The sequence below is a fragment of the Mizuhopecten yessoensis genome, unplaced genomic scaffold (genome assembly GCF_002113885.1).
Source record: "Mizuhopecten yessoensis strain PY_sf001 unplaced genomic scaffold, ASM211388v2 scaffold6971, whole genome shotgun sequence".
In the NCBI taxonomy this organism is placed as follows: domain Eukaryota; kingdom Metazoa; phylum Mollusca; class Bivalvia; order Pectinida; family Pectinidae; genus Mizuhopecten; species Mizuhopecten yessoensis.
The window spans coordinates 654,085-677,035 of NW_018406816.1; the positions used below are offsets into that span (position 1 = coordinate 654,085).

Genomic DNA, 22,951 nt, shown 5'->3' on the forward strand with positions numbered 1-22,951 from the left:
ATAACGCTTAACATATACATGAATGTGTTTGGCACTGTGTAAACGTATTTCTACAATACTGAAAACAATAAGAGATTACCGAAAAAGCAACAAAACCATGAACTAACAAAATATATTGTAACTAGGGCTAAGCTTAAACATGAACAAAGTTAAAATTTATATAAATATTTGTGGGAAAAAACAATAAGAATACGACAGGTCTTCTGGAACGTTCTGCTTCATCGACGACCCCGTCATTCAAATTTAAGTCAAATCAAATTAAAAAAAAATCCATGTTTCTTCCGAGAAATCTGAAAGTGACAAAACCAAATGGCACACTAAGTTACATGAACAAAACTTCAAGCTTGATATCACCCGAAGTGGGAAAAAGCATATTTCCCCATGCTATCATGATGGCGACCAACGACGTGTCCATATCCTCATCGACCTGTATCTTTGAAAGTTCTGTGTTTCCATACCAAATGAGCTTATACATGTACAGTATACGCGAGCAAAGGCTGTGTTATGCTTCACTGGACCCGATACTGTAAGACTCGATACGTATATATACACATATATTGTTTGTAAATGCACACAAAATAAAGCTTCCAGCTAAGCCCATGTACGGTACTTTTACAATAGCCCACAACATCCCTGGCCTTCGGACAGAGATTGTGAATAAGGATGCTAGGTTTTAATGTCCGTCAGGTACATTGTATTTCCGTTTGTTCGATACCGTGTTATTGACAATTAAAGCGTCGTGAGGACACCGACTGGAAATATTTTCTAAGCTGTGCAACCGACATGAGGGATGTTCATAAAACCACATGTTTCATTGTTGCCATAAGTACTTTTGTAACGTGTGCAGTATCTACAAAGGATCGTTTGGTGTTAGTTCAAGCGGTGAGCAAAATCACATTTTCTTTGTATAATTTAGTTTCAGCTTTGTGAATAAGAGGCCATGTTTTGACACACAGTCATGAATCTATGAGGATTTGAAGGACGCCAGGGATTTCCCTGGAGCTGGGATATTTCTGAAGTAAACATATATCCACCCCTCCTTTCCCAATGAATAGACATTTCTCATTTTGAGGCATCAGAAAAATACAACCGACGTGTCGGGTGAGATCCTTAACGAAAATATTGAAATATCAATTACCACGGTCACATACAACTGTACCTGTCGCATTGAGCCGCGACTGTGTCTTACCTGTTCGCTTACCTGTAGTCACTCACATGTGCGTCTACACACTCTGACATACCCTATACGCTACGTTCCATATACAATTATTTTTGAAATGACCCCTGTATTTGCTTGTCTGAGTTAATAGTATTAATAGTTGCAAGATGGAAACACGCCGCGCTGTGGTAATATAAGGCAGTCCTAAACGTGCTTGTAAATCATTCGAGTATGCCTAACATGTTTGTTTTGAATTTTCTATTGTGAAAGGGTTTTTTGGGGGTTGATATTGATGAAGCTGTAATGTAAGATCAGCTTATTTGTTTCTGTGAAGACGCGGAACTCGTTACGCTAGAACAGAAAGTAGAAATGTGGATCGCTATGATGAGTAGGTATATACTAGAAACACTCTGGCCTACAATATTTCGTTATCATTATATTAACTAGTGTATCAGATGCTAGAAGAAAAAAGGTTCAGGTCTTTTTTCTGTTGTATTGATTTCGTTTTCCATAAATAGTTTTCCAGATCTTGTTTCAATATATTTATAACATTTATTGATAAGGTTTTGCATTCACTTATGTGGTATGTTCTGTAAATGGAGTATCCTATTAGTGTATATATAATGTTGGGTGTTTCATATACAGGGACGCTGATGTTGTTTCCCATTACTATAAATTCTAACATTCTGCTTTTGTTTATTTTACATGTTGACATTGCTGAATTTATCTTTTCCCAAAACGTTTTTAAATAGGAGCATTCTACAAAGTAATGCTTATAGTCTTCACATTTCCCACAATGTTTACAATTTGGGGTGTTTGAAATTTTCCATTTTTCAAGTTGTTGCTGTGTAGGAACTATTTGATTAATAAGTTTATATTTAAATTGAACAATTCTGTTATCGTGTATTTTCTTGAATATGAATTCTGATATTTCAGACCATCTTGATTTTCTTATAGATGTATCAAATGTTTTATTCCACGCTTCATATATACAGGGTTTGATAAATTTCTGTTTTATTGATATGCCGTAGGAAGTTTTGCTGTTTAGCTGTTCTATAGAGATTGTTTTATCGGTAGTGCTGTCTAAAACTTTCAATTGTGTTTTGTAGTGTAATGTTGGGTAGGGTGTAAGTTTGAGTTTATTCATCCATTCCTTCGGTATAGCCTGTTTTAATTGGGTTAGTTCTGACATCCAGTTTCTTTTGTTTTTTAAGTTTGATAAAATCTTTATTTGAGAGATGGAACCATTCTCAAAAATATCATCAATTAGTAGTATACCTGAGTTAATCCAGTTAGTAAAAATTAGTACTTTATTTTTGATTTTGATATGTTTGTTTCCCCATATTGGTTGTTTTCTTATTTCCAGCTGATTGAGATAATTTTTCGTTTGTCCTCCACCCAGTGTAATCCAAGCTTTTATAACTTCCTGATAAAATAATGGTGTTTCTTTTATTTTTGGTAGAGATTTAATTTGGTCTAGATTCATTTTAAAAATAAGCAGGTCTTTCCCATATTTGTTTAAATAGTAGCTTGGTATGATTTTCCAGTTCGCAAGAGTGTTTTCTTTTATTAGAGTTTTGACCCACTTTATTTTTAGATTTGTAAAATATGCTTCCAAGTCTGGAAAGTTTATCCCTCCAGATATCACTTGTCCAATTAGGGTTTTTCGTTTAATTTTTTCTCTTTTCCCAGACCATAAGAAGTTGTACATAGTTTTCTCCAGTTCTATTATTACTTTTTTGGGAATTATCAAAGATTGTGCAAGGTATGTAAATTTGGGTAATATAATACTTTTAATAATTACTGTTTTACCAATAAAAGTTAGATCTCTTCTTTGCCACATATTGAGACATATTTTTGTATTTGTAATTTTTCCATCCCAGTTAAGCTTTTCACATTCATTTTTTTTATTACTGAAATATACCCCTAGTGACTTTATTGGTTCTTCTGGCCAGTTTATTCCGCCTATCTTTCTTTTAGAATTTTTTAGTTTTCCAATCCAAAGACCATCAGTTTTGTTTCTATTTAATTTTAAGCCTGATACCTCCCCAAATTCTAATACTATTTGCAACGCTATTGGTATGTGGTGTGGTGAACTTATAAACAGGGTGGTGTCATCTGCTAACTGGCTTATTTTTTGTTCTTTCAAAAACCCCTTTACTTTTATCCCTCTTAAATTGTTGTTATTGCGGATATTAAGGGCTAGGATTTCAACTATGGCTACGAAAATTAAAGCCGAGGCCGGACAACCCTGCCTTATGCCTCTTTCTATTTTAAAAAATTTTGATTTCCACCCATTGTTTAACATACAACTAGAACTATTTGAATACAAAGTGTTTATCCATGAGATGAAAGAGTTATTAAATCCAAATGTTTTTAAAGTTTTAACCATAAAGTCCCACTCACATGTGTCGAAAGCTTTTTTGAAATCTAAGAAAAGGATTGCCCCTTCTATATTTAATTGGTCTGCATAATCAATGATATCTTGTGTTCGACGGATATTATAACCGATATATCTATTTGTTAAGTAACCTTGTTGATCCAAGCTAATGATGGATGGTAATACTTTTTGAAGACGTTTTGCCAATACATACGCTGCTATTTTATAATCAAAATTTAATAGTGTGATCGGTCTCCAGTTTTCTAGTAATTCTGGGTTTCCTTTTTTATATATGAGTGTTATTGCACCCTGTTGTTGTGAGGCTGATAATTTAGTTTTTGTGTAACCTGCATTTAGTGATTGTATAACTATGTCTTTAAGCTCGTTCCAGAAAGTTTTATAAAATTCTGCTGTTATACCATCTAGCCCTGGCGATTTATTTAATTTCATATTTTTTACAGCGTCTGTACATTCTTTTACTGTGAGTTGACCGTCGCATAGTTTACTTGTGTCTTTATTTATTTTATTTTCCAAAACTGTATTGCTTAAATAATCGTTTACTTTGGTGGGGTCTGGAGATTGTGTGGTGTATAGTTTTTTATAGAAATCATGCCCTGCTTTTAAAATTTCTGATTCTTTTGTTATTGTTTTACCCTCAACATTCAATTTTGTTATACTTTTTCTTATCTGTCGTTTGTTCTCTAATTGGAGAAAATATTTGGTGTTTTTTTCTCCCTTCTCTACCCAATTTTCTTTCGCTCTTATTTGGGTGCCTTTTGCTTTAAATTCGTAGATGTCTCCTACTTGTTTTTCTAGATCTATTCTTTTATTTTCCATAGCCTCATCATCAGTGTGGTTAGTCTGTTCGTTCAGTATTTTTAGCTGTCGTTCTAGTAGGTTTAATTTGTTTTTCCTTTCTAGACTTTTCTTAATGCCGAAATTAATTGATTTTTCTTTAATTGTGGATTTACATAACTCCCATCCTACTTGTATATCTAGTACCCCATTGTCTATTGCATGTCTGTATTCATTAATAACCTGTTTTATTGTTTTGATATACTCATCATCTGTTAGGTAGGAATTATTCATTTTCCAAAAGGATCTACCTCTTGTTGGTTTAGTAAGGTTTAATTTTAACGAGATAGCCATGTGATCTGTATGTTTTATAATTGCAGGTCTTATGTCGCATGTATTAACAATAGGCCTGGTATCCTCGTTAATTAACCAGAAGTCTATTCTACTTTTCTTTGACCCGTTTTTTCTTTTCCATGTAAATTGTAACTTGTTTTGATTAATTTGTCTCCAAATGTCAGTTAGTTTATTTTGTTTAATGAGCTGTGTTAAGCTGTACATAGTTGTGTTTCGTTTATTTATATTAGTTTTTCTGTCTATTTGTTTTAAGGGGTCGTTATAGTCACCCCCTATGATGAGAGAGCCTTTTGCTTCAGATTTTACAACTTCATTGATTCTTTTAAAAAAACATGTTTCTGTCTTGTGGGTTGTTTGGTGCATAAATATTTATCAGTGTGTATGTTGTTTGATCAATTTGGATGTTTATGAGTACATAACGACCATTAACATCTGTATGTGTATTTACAATGTTATAATCGAGTTTACTACTAATCAGTATTGAAGTTCCCCTACTGTTACTTGTGCCGTAACTGTCTATAGTGTCCCCTTCCCATTCAGCGTCTCTGTCTTAACGCTCCGTGCTAGGTCTACCCCAAAATGAGAAAGGTCTAATATTTCACAGGAGATTTGGGACCCCAAAACACTTTATATCGGTCACTACATCTGCCATTGTCAAATAAAATTACGAATATGTTGACCATGTTTTTTGAGATGACAAGGTTTTGTTTGAAGTGCTGAGATTGTCAACGGGCTAAACACGTAAAATACATATATCCTGTTCACATGTTTACGTATTTAAACCATGGACTTAGATAGCATCTAATTCGGTGATGTAAACATCTAGACCGTCCGCCGATCCGGAAGCTTAGATTGCCTTAAGTTAAGGTAACATGTGTAACTGGTCATTGATTTCCTGTTTACACTTTGATAAAATATGGGTTTCCTTTTAAGATAAATTTAAGCTGATATTTTGCAATATTTTGTTTTTTAATTATAGCTATTCGTCATGCACCAAAGGTGACTTGAACATTATTTTTATATCAACAGTAGAGCAGGCATAAAAGCCAGAAAACTGTCAAATAAACTTTGATCATATCTTTGTAAATTTTACATTTCCTCGAACAATAGTCACCTTGTCAGTTTTTTGTAGGCAAATCATTCGATTAAATTACAGGTAACTCACGGTAGTATATAAAGAAATGGTTTCAATTTGCCCAGATACCACGAGCCATTTGACCAATTTATTTGTAACCCGCCCTCTGGCTCACTCAAACACACATATACATACACGTGTGCTCGAAAGACAAAAAACGGCTAAAGGCCAGTACTTCTCGGCGCAATATTTTGATAGTCCTGTAGGTATTCTGTTCAGTATTTTCAGTCTGACAATTTTTATTTTTGAAAGTGTATCATTTAATATTGTCTACAAATATACTACATCATCGCCCCCTACCCCAAACCCTCTACTTTATAGCTGCAAGTAACTGAATTATATACAGCAGGTTTCGATCAGCAAAATTTGGTCGGAAAATGAATGAGCATTCTTAAAAAAGGTGCCAAGTCGGATGAATTGCTAAATTTTACCAAACAGACAAAAAGCCTTCACATAGGCAATGTTTAACAGTGCTGTTAAAGTGCTCAGTATGACTAAATGTCCTCGATTTATATATATGCAAAACCCATGTTAACCCGTTTTTTCTCCGTCGCTTGTAACAAAATAATTTCAGATTTACGTTTTTATGTCTAAGTGGCAACACATGGTGTACTTAATATTGTGTTATTTTTGTATTTATGAGGCCTGTTCCAGCTATTTGTGTTGACGATAACCCAAAATATATGGCTGTGCATATGGTACGTTGGGTTCTTAACACAGAAACATACTACTACTATTTAAACACATACATATATCACGCATCACTTGTCACCAGGATGTTATATTGATCTCTGCTCCAGAGCGATAAACACTTACTATGCCTACAGAAAGTCATCCTAGTCTCGTTAAACCAGACCTTTGTTGCCTGCACAAGCTACGCCGAACAGAGAGTCTGGTCAAACCCAATCGGGAACCTTCGGCACTTTCCGTAAACGAGAAATAGAATTTTCTCGTTTACGGAAAGTGCCGAAGGTTCCCGATTGGTCAAACCCAGTGCTTTCGTTTTGTGACATCATAACGAGGCTTACCTCATTGGTAAATGCTTTCATTGGGTCAAAGGTTTACACACCCTTTTCAACTTTTGAAGTCAGAATTTGAGTGGCGCAAAATTTCATTGAATATTTTAATTCATGAAAACATTACATGTACATGCATTCCTGAAATATCCATGATTTCACTATTAACGAAAAAAGTGAAAAAAATGCTTCAAAAAAAATGATTTCATGTATTTTCATTGGATATTTTACAATAATTTATGAAGCTAACAAGGCTATTGATACAAGTCAAGCCAGATTACCTGAGTGAGACTTGTAGGTGTTTTGAATGGTGTACAGGTAAAATCTCACTTACCTTTTTTCAACTTCAGTCAGCCTTGTTGGCTTTGTGCTCAGTTATGATTTATTCAGTGGAAATATATGGCATTATTCTGGAGATTTGACACAGTTTCTTACATTGTTCTCGATAATAGTGAATACACGGTGTAGGTAAGTTTTTTCATTAATTTCATCATTCATTGAATTGACATAACGTCCGGAAACGAAAGTAAAAACACTGCCCTCTGGTGATGTTAATTTTAAAGTACTGTGTTTGACCAGACTCTTGAATTACAAGTGATCAAGCGTCTGGTTGAACGAGACTAATAGTCTTCCTCGATACTCTAGGGATGCCGCTCACCTTCGCTCAATGCAAGCCTTGACGGACTCGCACAACTAAATCATTTACTATATGTTATTACTAAGCTTTTGAGCTAATAGCGTTAATATTTGAAGTTCAACGCTAGTGACAACTGTCTAAATTCAACGATACATACCTGACAAAGGCTTCAAAATACATTTTTTTGGCAAGTTTAATGGCATATAAGTTACATGCGTCTGCTTTTGACAACCGGAAGGTTACAAGCCAAACCGGTGAAGTGGGACAGGAACAACCCCTGAATTTTGACCCCATACCACTAAAACTATACATTTTTAAAGTTCAATATCTGTAGATTTCATTCAATGTAAAACATGTCAACAATTACTTTTTAAGATAACTCAAATGCACTTTATTTAACCGGAACAAATTTTAAGTAGGGATTAAAATCGAATAAAACACTTGCCGATTGGCTGATTTAGTAGTATAAGTCCTGAATAAGTCATAGCTAAATTGAAAGCACGCGGCTAGCTATTTGATTGGTCTCAGGTAAATAAACCTGGCCAATCGCTAGGCTAATACATGTACCTGTCCCTTGAAGATTACAGAGGAGCAACGCCCGACTTAAAAGCCAGTCGGAACGTTATGTTCAAGTCTGAATGCGTAATCCTTTTATACATTTTGTATCGTAATTGATTACGCGGAGGTACCTTAAGGCTTAAATCCCGTAAGCAAAATGACGTAATTTTCAAGGTTTTCTATTATATTACAGCATGCCATTTGCCTCAGCATAATCAGCTGATAACAAAGAAAAGAAATCAATTACACATGTACATTCCTTTAAATGTGCCTGCAAATCAACCTTATTTAAGAACTAATTTCACTTTGCTTGTTAACTTCCCCCAGGTTTTCCGTCATGGAGATAGAAGTCCGATTGGCACATTCCCAAATGATAAACACAGAAGCTATTGGAAACAGGGATGGGGTCAGCTGACTCAGGTAAATATGTGACGTTTCTTAAGCTGTCACAAGATAGAAAGGCATGAATGTTCAAGTTTAATTTAATATGCACCAAAACAAAATTGCTGACAGTTTTACCTACACATGTGATAGAAACGTTTTAGTCAATTTTAACTTTATAATACAATTAAATCATGTCATGTATTTCTAGCGATTGATAATTTTCACAGGTATACAAATGTACCAATGTATAAATATTATTTCATAGTAACACAATAGTATCTAACCTTCTTCATCTATATAATTGTACATCATACAACTCTTTACATATTTGTCATGGTCTCTTTCATTTCACACGGAGACAAAAGAAAGGCATAACCTCCCGAATGCCTTACTGCTTCTTTTATCAGTGATCATTTGGTTTATCATGTATATAATTTTGCAGGAAGGAATGCGTCAAGAATACAATTTAGGAAAGCTATTTAAAAAAAGATATGGAGGAGGCACACTTTTAGGCTCAAAGTACAATCAGTCGGAGGTGAGTTTTGTTATATATAAACAAAAGATGTTCATCACAGATTTTCATTTTTATTTTTTTGGAAAGGCGTTTAATATTTGGAAAACGGAGAATTACTTCAAAAAAACAAAGTATAACACATTAAAGGTGAATTGTGTTAGCTTCACACACAATTCGTATATTAGAAAGTTGTAAGTATAAGATATGTATTTGAAAAAGGACATAACGCCGGCCGTGTTTCTCTGTAAGGTTTTCATTGAAAAAACAACACGGGATCTGTATGCATAATGTTCTGCTTATACCTTTGGTGGAAAAAAGACCCATCTTTGCATGTCAATTGTTTGGGCTATCCTTTCAACAACGTAGTTATCATTTACGCCATTTATACGCCACAAGTGTTTCCTACTGGGTTTGGACTAGATTTACATGGTGGGTGTTGTCGATGAAGCAGACTAGTATGCGTATCCTTCCTGCACACCTGCCGTCTTTTCCCGGTATATACTTAAGGGGTTCAAAGAATTTTCCCCCTTTGCTCCTATGTTGCTCAACATTTATCGAATTTGATTTTGAGTTTCCATTTTATTTACATTACTTTTTAGTGATTGAGAAACAAAAGGCAGAAGGGATCCTGCTGACTACTATATGTAGTGCAGGGCACTCTTACAATTCGCATTGATTTTTTCTAAATTTCTAAATTGCTAGTTTTGTCTCTTTAATGTGGAGTTCTGACATATTCTAAGTTTACGTAATGCTGGCTTAAAGGTTCATCATTTTTGCTTAAAATGGATAATATGATTAAAACAATAATGCAAAAGATAGAAAAAAGGTTACCGAGAAATCTCTGATCCAGCCACTAATATAACGGAAGGGGACAATCAACAGTCACTTATGATATGTTTCTGAATAAAACTAGTCCTTTGTTTCTGATTGTATGATGTCATTCGACGCCATTGTTTTACGTAACGCTATATGTAAACAAATGATGTTTCAACATATGTAAGGCGAGTAACTAGATTTACCCTCAACCCCCTATGTAATGTTGGATTTATAATTATTTACGTAATTAAATGTTGTCCTCGAATATACATGTGTACATTGATGACGTCGCTCATGTTATTAAAGAAAAATACCTCGACGATACTATACCATGCCTCTTACAATGTATAAGTGACAGAATATACTTGCATGTTGATAGATTTATTGTTACTTACATGATATATATCATATATGTCGTTAATAAAGACATACTCATTAATGATTTATTTGTCGTCTTAAGAATGGAATCATATTTGTCATTAACTATTCATCAATGTTAATCATATTTTGTATTATTAAAAAAAGTATTTATCGGTGATATCATTTTTGATGTTGTTTTCATATAATCATCGATGGTTTTATGCAAATTTCAAAATTGGCCAATATATATGGTACAGTATCATATTTGTCATTATTAACAAAATATTCACAATGATATCTGATTTGTGGTTAGTTACATATAATCATCGATGGTATTATAAAAAAAAATACTGTTTTTTTTCAATAACAACAATGAAAATGTATCAGTCCTGCAAAATCTAAGATCATGAAACAGGTCTTAATGCTTGTGTTTTTTAGATAGTTATAACCAGCTCTGACTTTGACCGTACCCTAATGAGTGCCTACTGTGTCCTAAGTGGACTCTATCCTCCCAATGGTACCGACCAGCAGTGGAACCCTGGCCTGGACTGGCAGCCCATACCCGTTCACACCAGACCCCAGAATGAGGATTTTGTACGTAACGTCTTATATAAAATCTTCAATAAATATGGGTAGATACGATATATTTCTAACTGTTTTGGTAACTAAAATCTAGCAAAGCCCTTTAATTTAACATTCAGATATTAAAGGACTCTCAAATGCTCTTTAACGTAACTGCTGTTCCCGATCTTTAGTGATAGATGTCGACTGCTGGCGTACACGTTTGCAACACAGAGTTTCCTAAGATGCAGGTCGATGAAGAATATATCTGGTCACCATCATGATCTAATGGAGAAATATGCTGTTTCCCATTTTTTATGAGAGGAAGCTCGATGTTTTTTTATTATGCTTCCTACTGTGCCTTGTTGTCACTTTCAGAGTTCTCAGAAGGAACATGGATTTTTTACTTTGATTTGACCTAAATTTGCATGGCGGGGTAGTCAATGAAACACAAAACCAATCCGGAATACCTGGTCTTATTCTCCTTGTTTTGTTCTCTCGCGATAAAGTCTCTATTTAAATTTGACTTTCGTTCATGTTCAGCCCTAGTTTTGTCTTTTTAGAGTTCGAATGATGGTTTTGTCGATTTTTTGGTAATTTTTGTTTTCATTATTGCGCAATTAAGTGTAATATACTGTTTCAATGTGTACAAATATGTAACGAGTCACTCAATTTCCATGATGACTGATTTCACCATACGTCTATTTGGATTTTGTTTGATGTACAATAGATGCAGTGACAACAGCAGCAACAAGGCAACTTTGAGTATTTACATGACAGGTTTTATGTGGCAAATAATCCAAAGAATAACACATTTATCCTGATCGATAGACTTTACACTGCACGTGTGACGGTTAAGATACAATCAGATGTTCCAAACAGGCGGTAAAATCAGACGTGAGATATTTTCTCTTATTCAACGGACTTGATTTCTCACTCGAAAAACTAAGGCACAATAAGAACAAAGGAAACATTTACATAGAAACCCATGAAACAGTGCAAGATTAAGACCATATGTTCCGGAACGATAAGCGTCTTTTGTGTTTCTGCGTCATCGACGACACCGGTCATGTAGAACTTAACATTAACACGCATTTAACAGATAAAATAAATACCCTCGGGTGTATAATTTTATTCTTGGGTGAAGAATTTTGGCCAGAACTTTTAGCTTCGATTCTCACCAAATTTATATAACCGAGAGTTGAATTTCCATATCTTAGATTTTTCGTAATTTTTTTTGTAAGTCATATTACATTGTTTATACACTTATGATTATTTTGTTTGTATTAAATTGTGTAATACATCATTTTAATCTCCATGCAAGCAATTGAAAACTCAAACTAATGATTTTAACACTGTTGTGTTGTCCTTATCAGCGAATTCATGTGAAGAATAGTTTACGGAAGGGAGTTAATGTTGCACCCAAGGTCGACCCAGCAACTCCATTGACAAAAATCAATATCAATACAAAAAATAAATAAATCAATAACTATTTATGGCCTATCAAAATACGGCTTATGAGATAGTCTATGCGTCCATTCATTAACAAAATATCTTTACCTTTTTTTTGGAACAAATAATGTATTGGGTTGAGAAATCACCATATTTGATATTACCACATCATAGTTGCTCTCAACGCTAGTTTTAAACAAATCAGAACAATGTATAATGCATTTCCAAGTACATATTTATATCCAATTGTGGTTCAAGTTTCGTTTACGGAATTATTTTGATAATGAGGTACACTGGCATGATTCACGAATGCAGTGAACATTTCTTCTCACGTGACGGTCACGTATCTTACGGTGTTCGTAACTACTGGTGCAACTAGCCGATGACTGTCCGTGGATATAAGCCATGGCGATCAAGTTCTGAGAACAAAACTTGAACAATTTTCTTAATTCATAACAATAAACATTTATCTCAATATCTATAAATTCTTTGTATTATACGGTTAAGGAGTAACATAAATTTTCATGCTCGGATTCTGGGATAATATTTAAAATGTTGTTTTGCAGATAATAAGTATGAGGTCTGCCTGTCCAAGATATGACAAACTTCTTTCCGAATATAGTGGGAATAGTACATTGACTAAATTTATGGCCCAACATCAGGTAAGTATCATCTGGAAATTTGATTTTTTACAAGAGGCATAGCGTTTTGATGAGGATTAATGCTTCTGAATTAAGATTGCAAAGGTGTATAAGAAATGGGAAAAGAACGAATGGGAATTTATGGATACCCATACGGACATCCAAACGAAGAATACAGTATTAAAATCATATATAATTATATAAAGGAGGACAATTGCAGTGTTTAAACTTAGAGTTTCACTGATAAGCCGTGGAGTTTCGGCGAAAAAATACCGGGATTGCCTGTTGTGTCCCAATAAATCTGTTGGTGGCGACTAACGTGAGCACCTCTGCATAATCAGGGTTTTTCTGTTGTGTATTTTATGGAGAGAAAACTGAAGAGACTTAAACTGTTATGTTGCTCCGATTGCATCACTGGGGATATTTTTCTTTTTACAATCTTTTTTTTTTTTTTTTTTTTTATACTGGCTTCTCTCTATTTGGTTTTTGTCTCCCTTGGCATCTGTCTTTATATGACCCTGGTATTTTGGAGGAAAAAATAATCCTTGATTTTTCTTAATATATTCAAGCTCTTACATATTTCCGCTTATCAATTCTATATAGGTTAATCTAGAGGGATTATGCATGACAATATATACTATTTGTAATTGAGAGGTTACATATAAACCGTTATCAACATTTTCAGGAATATTCAAATCATTGTCTTTGTTTTTTTCTTTCACTAGCCTAAGCGACCTCGAAAGGAACATTACAGGAGTCGTTTCTTAAAACTAAACTAAAATAAAAACGCAAAACATATTCCTATACATTGTACATGTATATCTTTAAACACAAAGTATTTTTACATGAATAATTTTGAAATGTTTGCATTTATGCAACAGTTTATAACTTAAAAACTGAATTGATTAAAACGAAGAATATTTAACGTATTAGTGAATACTGATCTTTTTTTAATTTCTCTATTTCAGGGTCTGATAGATAAAATTGTGAACATTTCTGGACTCACCAGGGATACGTGGGGAAGGATAACTGACATCTTATTCTGCCAGGTGGGTAACGTAGTGTTTTCGGGGAGTCACAGGGCATGGTAGCTATCACCCTAGATTGCAAATTTCTTTATGCAGCGTTTTAAATGAAATAACTGTGGAGATAAGAGAAAGAATAAATTCCTACATATTATAAAAAAAAATCCTCTCAAATTAAAATGAGTGATATTTTATCATTTTGTAACAAGACAGTATTATAAGGAATTTGCCTTTGTTGGAAAAAAATAACAAACTGTTGTTGGAAACATATACTAAAAGAGTCATCTATTGATAATGTAGCATGCATCATGTATATTGTTTTGTGTACTTCTCATCCATTCTGTCTTTACAAACGTGTATTATTAAACTCTGATACATCATGTTGTATATTAAATGTTAATGTATCTGAGGAAACCATTAAATTTGAAACTTGTTTCCGGAGATAAAATGTCTGTAGCTGGTAAAGAATGTATGTTCAAGTTCAAGTTTTATTCGAACTTTAGGCCATTGGCCCATCAGTATACAATACATATTATACACAAATCATGGACAATGAACAGAGAAGTAAGACAATCATATTCCATTATAATACCCTTAATTTGTTTGCCTCATAGATGAATTTTCCTAGTATACACACTTCTTTAATATTATGGACACTCAATAACTGAACGACTTTAAACACAGATGTTTTTTTTACGTGCGCGAAATAAAGTGTTGGCTGACCGGTGCAACTACTTACACACGTAGGGATGTATTAGCCAGGTGGTATAATAGGACTAGTATTTACCTCCTGATAAGGCAGCTCCAGCAAATTCCTCAAAATTGTATTGATTAATGTAGTATTTGATGTTTATATTAATTATATTGATTGTATAAATTGTATATCTATGTATTTTAAAGCGCCTCAGAGTGGCTTGTTCTAGCTACATGTAAATAGAGCGCTAAATCAAATGCTGTATATTTATTTATTTGTTGAACAAAAAGCAAAAATGTAGGTAATATACACATGCAACTAAATGACGATTTTTCTTTAGAAAAACAATGACCTGGAAAAGCTTATTAAAAATCTTCATCGGTTAGTCAGTTGATTTAATCAAACAATATTGTAAATTAGCATACCAGACACATGCTTCCTTTCAATTTTCGAACGACATGCATGTAGAATACGTATATCAAACCTTAACGCGTGTAACACAAATGAAAATTACTTTTGCAAAAATAAGCCATGTCGTGTCTTGTTTCCGCTTCGGCTATGGGAAATTACCTTGCAATGTATGCCCACATGTAGGGCATTAGCTTTTGAATAGTTATTGCTTACATTTTTTACAGACATTAATACTAGTAACAATACACAGATTGCTACAGGCATTCTTTGATCTGTTTCAGTATGTACACAACTTGAGTTTACCAGAGTGGAAGTCTGTGTTACCGTTTGATTTGGTTCAAACAATACGTGATGTTTCCGCTGCTAATTTCCTTCCTACATCTGAAATGAAAAAAATGAAAGCTGGTAAGTGCAAGGGACACAAAAGTGACCCTTTTGGTGTAGAAAAACAACATTGTTCATTGTCTTTGTTCATCGTCAATTTGACTTTTCCTCATTAGCTCATTAGCTTCATTCACTTATATCAATAAAACAGTAATTAATTATTATGCTGTGTTAAATAAGTGTGAGATGTAATTGCCAGACTATATGACTCCCGGTAAAACCGTATAGCGGGTAATTTAGGCGGGTTCAGACCCAAATTTTGAATTTACATGGATTATAATTTCACGATTTCAACAATTCAAATGGATAGAACTATTGATAGCAGATTTGTTGAACAAACCGTTAACAAAACTATTAGATATGTGATATAACCTTTTTCAAACATCACAACTCCCTATAAAATGAATCGTCACAATCACATGCGCGATATATCATGACGACATTACGAGTATGAAGTTTATAACTGCGACTGATTTTACGCTTGTGTTATTATTATGCCGATCATATTTTTGCGAACACATTATTGACCCGCGAAATCGAGAAAATATCTTCCTCGCGGAAAAATCCTCCTGAGCGGTAGTATTGGAACAATTTATTCACTCCATATGTTAAGGCTATCACTATTTTGTTATACAATCTGGATCCCTTTTGAAAAAGTACTTACGTCTTTTTTTTTAATTGTTCTTCTGCCTACCATACACGTGTATGTATTTCTTTATCCTTGCCTGATTATTTTGCAAATAAAAGATATATTGTTTGTACTTAGATCCCAGGATGGAAAATTATGCCGCAAATAAACAACAAAATTATTTACTTGTTTCTTATAAATTCCAAGAAAATCCAGAGCTACTTAGATATACACATTTAAAAATCAGAATATCATTATATGATATATGCATCAAACTCATCCTAATGTTCAGTTTGCACATGGTCAAAATATTCGTGTTCTTTATTTATGGTGGTCTTTTTCCAGGTTCATTATTGAAAGAAATGATTGAAAACATGAAAACAACTTTGAACACTACAGCTCATCCAAAGGTCTATTTGTACTCGGGGGTAAGCATTAATGTTGATATTCAATTGCAAATATAGTATCGCAAAACATATCGTTTGTCAATAAATAAAAATACCGTTGCATATGCAGTAACCTCCTCTTTGTATCGCTTTGAATAAAACTGTTGCACAGTTGGGTCTGGAAACTTCCGTTGACCAGATAGCTCAGTCGGTTAGAGCGATGGTATATCAATCCGCAGTCCAGGGTTCGAATCCTGGTTTTTTTAAGAGGTTCTTTACATTTTATATTCATTTTACTCTCATTAAGTTTCCCAAGGTATGGTTTTATTTCCGGAAATGGACGTTCATGCCGAAAAGAACAGTTTTTAAATCATTGATACAGTATTGTACAGTAGTACGGGGATCCTTAAATGTGATATGTACGCAAATATACCTTCCAGTCATGGTTTTTTCTGCTGTCATGCTATTTGTTTGTGTAAGTGCATTATTGCATAACATCACGTAGAAATACTCACTGTATTCATATAAAGTATATTTTGTTTTCTGTTATTAAAGCAGTTTTTCTTTCATGCTAGCATGATTCAACAGTGATTGCTTTGTTGCGAGTACTAAACGTATTTGATAAAAGAAAGCCTAGATATTCCGCGTGTGTAATGGTGGAATTCTGGAAAACGGATATAGACGGAACACCCTTTATTAGGATTATACATAGAAATGAGACAGACAGCAACAGAACCATTACTCTACAGATACCAGGTAATTATGCAGGCCTTATTTGGCTTATTACCTGTTTCTATTACCAAATTAAATAGGTGCAATCCTCTCTGTGTGTCATACGTGCAAATTTGGTAAACAAGGTTGTAGACTCTGCTGGTTAGTCTCCAGTTAGTTTTCCGTAACCTTGATAGCTATAACAACCTCTTTGAGTAGTGGCACCGTTCATAATATACAAACTTTACTCATTATTCAATTTTAATTTAACATGTTTTCTTCTTATATTTAAAATTCATAACATTGAGGCTTTTTACGCACTTCCCATTCTGTTCAAACATTAGTCTCATTAGACCAAATTGGATTTCCATCTTTTTGGCCCCTTACACCATGGATGAATTCTAGAAGGACAACACAGCTGTTTCCTGCAATGAAATCACCTGCTTCTATAAGTTTTATCTCACAAATAAAACAAATCATGTAAAACACTAAACAATACCTGTATTCACACTATTATTACGAAGCAATACACTTTTCGTTCCTTTTGAAAGCGTTCGTAATACTTTTTATAAGAATACAAATTATAAAATATATAGAATTCCATCGATGCAAGCGAAGGCCATTAATTGTTTTTATTTAAATCAAATTTGATATATTTCTTGAGCAAAGTGATATATACATTGTAGGACAGTCATTATTCAAAAGAAGCATTGAAAAGCATCCTGCTTTTGTTAATAAACCTTTTAATGATGTTGTCGCTGCATAATTATATGACAGATGTACTACGTTTCTATGAATTATTTGTCATTTGATTGACCGGCATAATATTCTGATTGAAGTGTTATGGTGAAACTATATCAGTCGTATATTTGAGAAAGAGTTCGTTCTAGAAACTCTTTTAATAGAATATTGCTGATGTTATTTATTCAAACTTTCGATACAGGCTGTTCGGAAAACTGTCCCTTTAGAGACTTCGTCCGTATTCTGGCCAACCATATACCCGGAGATATCAAGGAAGAATGCAAAATTGAAAACGAAGCACAAACATTCGGTACGTAAACGATTGAATTGTTCTGTAAGTACAAGAGGCGATTGAAATTCTATATTTGCCTTAAAAACCATTGTGAACATCACTTACCTTACATAATGTATATTATCAGACATAAACGGTACAGTGTCATACTTGTTGTGTTTACCTCCACAGATAGTACAGCAGGCGCTAAAAGAGTAGGAATACTGCTCCTAGTGAGCATTCTGGCGCTGTTGGTCCTTGTACTGGTCATACTCAGCATTCTCCTATACCGAGGCAAACGCGTTTCTTCAGCTTACAAGGCAGTTTCCATAATCGACGATGATCTATAGAAATAATAGTACAAACACGTACAACCTTAAATAATCAATTACAAGGCCTTTCGCAGACATCAACTTTAGAAAGAAAATTAAAACTACTCAAATGATATCACGGTAGCACTCATCAAGGATGGATGTTATTTCCAAGTGCCTTCGACCGTCTCAGCACAAGCCTTGTAACATACACTGGAAATGATTTAACCAAATCATTGCCACATGTATGATTTATCTAACGGCTTGCTTGAACTTAAACCTGTGGCCATTATGAAAATATCACTTCAACATCATCAGAATGCTTGAATGTGGCTAGCTAGAAATAAAAACATAAGTAATCGGCTACTGAGACATCAAGTCAGGTTCATCAATACGTTTGAACGATCTTTGGTATTTCGAAGCGCTAATGTAATGCCTTTCTTGTTGTTGTGTTTAAAATCCTTTACAATATATGCAGCAAATTTATTTTGTTTTTATAGACGTCTAAATCCCATCTAAATGAGTTGCAAACTTGTCATGGCCATGTTTTGTCGTGATATATAGAATGGGTCTAATTTCAAATAATAGATTTCAGGAATTAACTTTATCTCGAAATTCAGTTAATACACACGCATATAACCGGAGGATACCTTTCATTAATCGGATGAAGAAAAAGCAGGACAGTTTATAGTTGTTTCACAAATGCTGACTTTAAGGATCTTGATCCAACTGCAGGCAAAGCAACGAAGAATTCTACTGTGGATTTTAATAAATACTGTTGGGTCCCTGTCCTTTCGTTTTGGATGTACACTGTTACTATAGTGGGACTTGGCAAGAGGACTGCCGAGTCGGATAAATCGCCCATATTGGGTTCGGAGGTCCAGAGTTTGAATATCGGTCTAATACTGTTGTGTCTTAAGGTATGGGTTTCATCTAAAATGACAATTTAAAACTATTTTTATGTCGTTAAAATTGTTAAAAAAAATACTACCTCCAGTTAAAATGTTTGGCAATGGTATGGTGGATCTTTAAGCTACTAAATATCACGGATCCAACTTAGTTTCTAAACTGTTTTCAATTAAATTTACGAGTTTTGTTTCTTTTGGTGTTCATGAAAGTTCAGAACTTCTAGGATACTTAGCAAGTGACCATGATGCTTTATCAAAATTTCACATTTACCAAGATCCACAAAATCATCTCAATCATGAATACTGTACAAGTATATAAAAGAAATTACACCACAGACTTGAAATCATGGCATAAGAAAAAGAATTAAGAATGTATCTAAAGGATGATTATAGTAAGAATTATCTCCCCTTTTGTCATAGTTTCCTCTTCTTTAGATATGCCATGGCATTGTAAATGTGTGATCCAATAATGTATTATTATCAATGCCTGAACGTTTGTTTATAACTATTTTTTAATATGGTATTGCATTGACATTTTATCTGGCCAAACATATGTATGTGTCATGTAATATGACGGAAAAATAAGGTGACCTGATGTCGGTGATGTATTTGGGTTGGGAACTAATTTTAAGAAAGTACAAAAATCACCAAACATTATTTATCAGACCAATTGCATTCACGTTTCATTATATTTTGAAGTCGTTTAAATAATAATCTGGATTTAAGTTTGGTTTTGATAACCGTCTATGAAATAGAGAGGTGTCATAAAGACGCTTACGATTTTCGGCGCGTTCGAATGGGACGTTTTAGAGCATTCGAATGAGCTGAATTTTTTAAGTTTGGAGGTAAAAAGTATGTTAGTCAGGTTACCTACAGTATACATATGTTTTGGCCTTACCGTAAATGCTGTGTTATTAAAATATTATTTTGATGTTCATATTCATACATACATCTATATCAGAGAGGGACAGTTTTATTAGGATATGAATAATTTGAAATGAATGACAAAATACATATTACGAGAACAAATGTGTGATGGAGAGTAAAGTGAGTTAGAATGTGTATAATGATATCGTGTAAGCGTGATTATGTGATGGTATATACAAGTGATGAAAGTCTAAATGTGTGCTAGTCCGTGCCGTTTGGAATGGACTCAGATCTCGAAGAACTCCAAAACAAAATGAAACCCGAGGTAACAAAGCAGCTTTATCTTTCATGTTAATTCTTACAACTGAAGAGTGGATGTTAAATATATCATCAATAGTACCATCTTGCTAGGAGCAGAAAATACATAATCATCTTCATAACTTGCCATACAGGTAAATGTCAAGTAAATGACAGAGTGCGGAACCCTACGAATAGCCATGGCTTATAAATTATAGTGACCTTTCTTTTGCCGTCCATGTTTACTAATGTTGTACAAAATATGTCCGAAACACATCAGGTGAGATTATAGATAAATACGTCGTGACCATAGTGTCGTTATAGTTTATATGCATGAATATTTACATTCTGTGTTGCATTTGCCTATATGTCGTTAGTAAACCAAATTGCAGTATATGAGACTGTATACTACAATTTACAGTGATACGGCCAGTGTAAGAATACAGCTGGTACAAGGTAAACAAATATGGCCGCCAGTCACATCTGGTATCAATAAACAGAGCTAGTATATCTGATTTTTTAATTTTCAATTTCAAGCTTCCATCCAAATTCCAAGTAACAAAAACTTAAGATAGTAGAAATTTAATAATAATAAATAGAAAAAAAAACAACACAATTTGCAAAAAAATTATGTTGGCACCATTCCAGATACGAAATTACCATTTTTGCTGAAAAAACGTCATATTTCAAAACGTCGTCTGCTACTGCATGAGACGCTGAATAAATACCATAATGGAATCGAGCTCAGAGGACATGTCGCTATCACCGCCCGACACGGGCAATTTTCATTTGGAATTCCCGGGGGGTGTACATGTTTCACCAGAAAGTGAAAAAGATCTAACTATTCCAGCTGAAATGTTAGAAAATAACTTGACTGATGGCGACGAAGATCTGTTGCTGTCTATGAAGTTGGAAGATATTGAATACTTGGCAGCATCAAATGTTTCGAGTGAAATTGAAACAAGAAAGATGGAACTGAACTTGCATAATTCTGCTTTGGATGAGTTTATACCGCCACCGGAAACCCCATGTATACCAAGAAATCGTGGCAGGTTTCATAAAGCATCAGAGGAAGAAATAGAAAATCTTTTCGACGAACGCCAATCAACGAATACAAAGAAGAACACTGCGTGGGGGTTGAAAGTCTTTCAAGGTATGTATATATTTTGAAGTCAATAATGTACCGTGTAACTGAGATCAACTCAGCTGAAACAGACGGAAAGTTCATTTTATTTTACGAACAATCACATCGTTTCAGCTTTACACAGTATAAAAGTAAACTCTGGACCTAGCGAACATCTGGAAAAAAAACAGGAAAAAAAAGAAAGAGAGAAAAAATGCGCTCGTTATGACAAATAAACGTTGATGTGGAGAAAGGGAAATAACTCAATTTAACGGATCTCATTTTCTATAATTTTAGACTGGAATATGGAGGTCAGGGGACGATACATGGACTTGGCTACTGTTCCTTGTGGATGATTTGGCAGACTCCCTCAGGCAGTTTTATGCGGATGCAAGGCCAAAAAAGCCTCAGATAGCTAGTACAGATGACAGTCACATGTACCACAAGAACACTCTAATAAACATTAGGGGGGCAATTAATAGACACCTGACAGACATACATCGTAACATAGATATCATCAGAGATAAACAGTTTAGAAACGGTTATGGAGTGTTAGACGGCCTTCTGAAACAACGGGCAAGATCGGGCACTCTTAAACCAACAAACCACAAAGCTATTATTGAAATATTACATTTAGAAAAAATATCCACCTACCTCTCAAATGGTTCCAGAAATCCGATAATACTCCGACAAAATGTGTGGTTCAATTTAAGCGTTCACTTTGTAACACGCGGAATGGAATTCCCCCATCAGCTTTCTACAAATTCGTTAATTTTTCACAAAAGTGAAACACTTGATGGCGAATATGTCACAATCAATCATTGTACTCAACAAAAGAATTACCAAGGCGGAATAGATTCTGCCGAAGCTCCGTCTGATAAGAGAATGTACAGTACTGGTACAGCCAGTTGTCCTGTAAACATGTTAAAGTTGTTACTGTCAAAATCAGACACAGCTGACGGTCCATGTGCACTGTTCACACAATACAAAAGAAACGCTGTTGACTCTCCTCATAGTCACGAAATCTGGTATACAAGAAAACCACTTTCAAAATGAACCTTCTCAAATTTCCTTTCTGACGTTTGTAAATCTGCTGGTGTTGTCAAAAAATAAACACCTTACTGCCTCCGAGCAACTGCCATCCAGTTATTAAATGACCAGGGTCACGAGGCACGGTACATAATGTTCATGTCGTCACACAAAAACGAATCCTCACTAAGATCATATACGACTGGACAAAGGGAAATCCAACATGAAGCACTAGCGCGCTTCATTGAATTTGCCTTTGTCCAGTTGGCATTCATATTGCCTATGAATGCCAACTGAAAACAGTTCAATGCTTTTACCATATATTTTGGTAATGGTGAGTTAGTTGTGTTGTTGTAAATGTTGCTATTATTAATAATATATGATAGCTAAATTCTTTGTTTGT

General features: G+C 34.3%; 1 protein-coding gene across 5 annotated transcripts; it reads left to right on the forward strand.

The window, feature by feature from the left end:
* Positions 1 to 414: 414 nt before the first annotated feature.
* Positions 415 to 22,951, forward strand: LOC110452911 (testicular acid phosphatase homolog). Of its 5 annotated transcripts, none has more exons than XM_021501661.1 (12): positions 415 to 882; positions 8,362 to 8,454; positions 8,861 to 8,953; positions 10,547 to 10,702; positions 12,688 to 12,783; positions 13,731 to 13,811; positions 15,174 to 15,297; positions 16,250 to 16,332; positions 16,866 to 17,046; positions 17,945 to 18,052; positions 21,247 to 21,549; positions 21,817 to 22,951. In XM_021501661.1, exons 1-12 carry the CDS (start codon positions 784 to 786, stop codon positions 21,873 to 21,875), a joined length of 1,476 nt encoding a protein of 491 aa, XP_021357336.1. In that variant the 5' UTR covers positions 415 to 783; the 3' UTR covers positions 21,876 to 22,951. The 5 variants fall into 5 exon arrangements, with proteins under 5 accessions (XP_021357336.1, XP_021357340.1, XP_021357339.1 ...); XM_021501663.1 differs by lacking the exon at positions 415 to 882 and adding an exon at positions 1,208 to 1,388; XM_021501662.1 differs by lacking the exon at positions 415 to 882 and adding an exon at positions 1,318 to 1,347.

What these genes read in the sequence shown, in the direction of transcription:
- LOC110452911 (XM_021501661.1), top strand. Translation starts at nt 784, where the DNA reads ATGAGGGATGTTCATAAAACCACATGTTTCATTGTTGCCATAAGTACT. An exon ending in GTTTGGTGTTAGTTCAAGCG is followed by an intron (nt 883 to 8,361) that starts GTGAGCAAAATC and finishes AACTTCCCCCAG; the next exon opens with GTTTTCCGTCATGGAGATAG. An exon ending in GACCCCAGAATGAGGATTTT is followed by an intron (nt 10,703 to 12,687) that starts GTACGTAACGTC and finishes GTTGTTTTGCAG; the next exon opens with ATAATAAGTATGAGGTCTGC.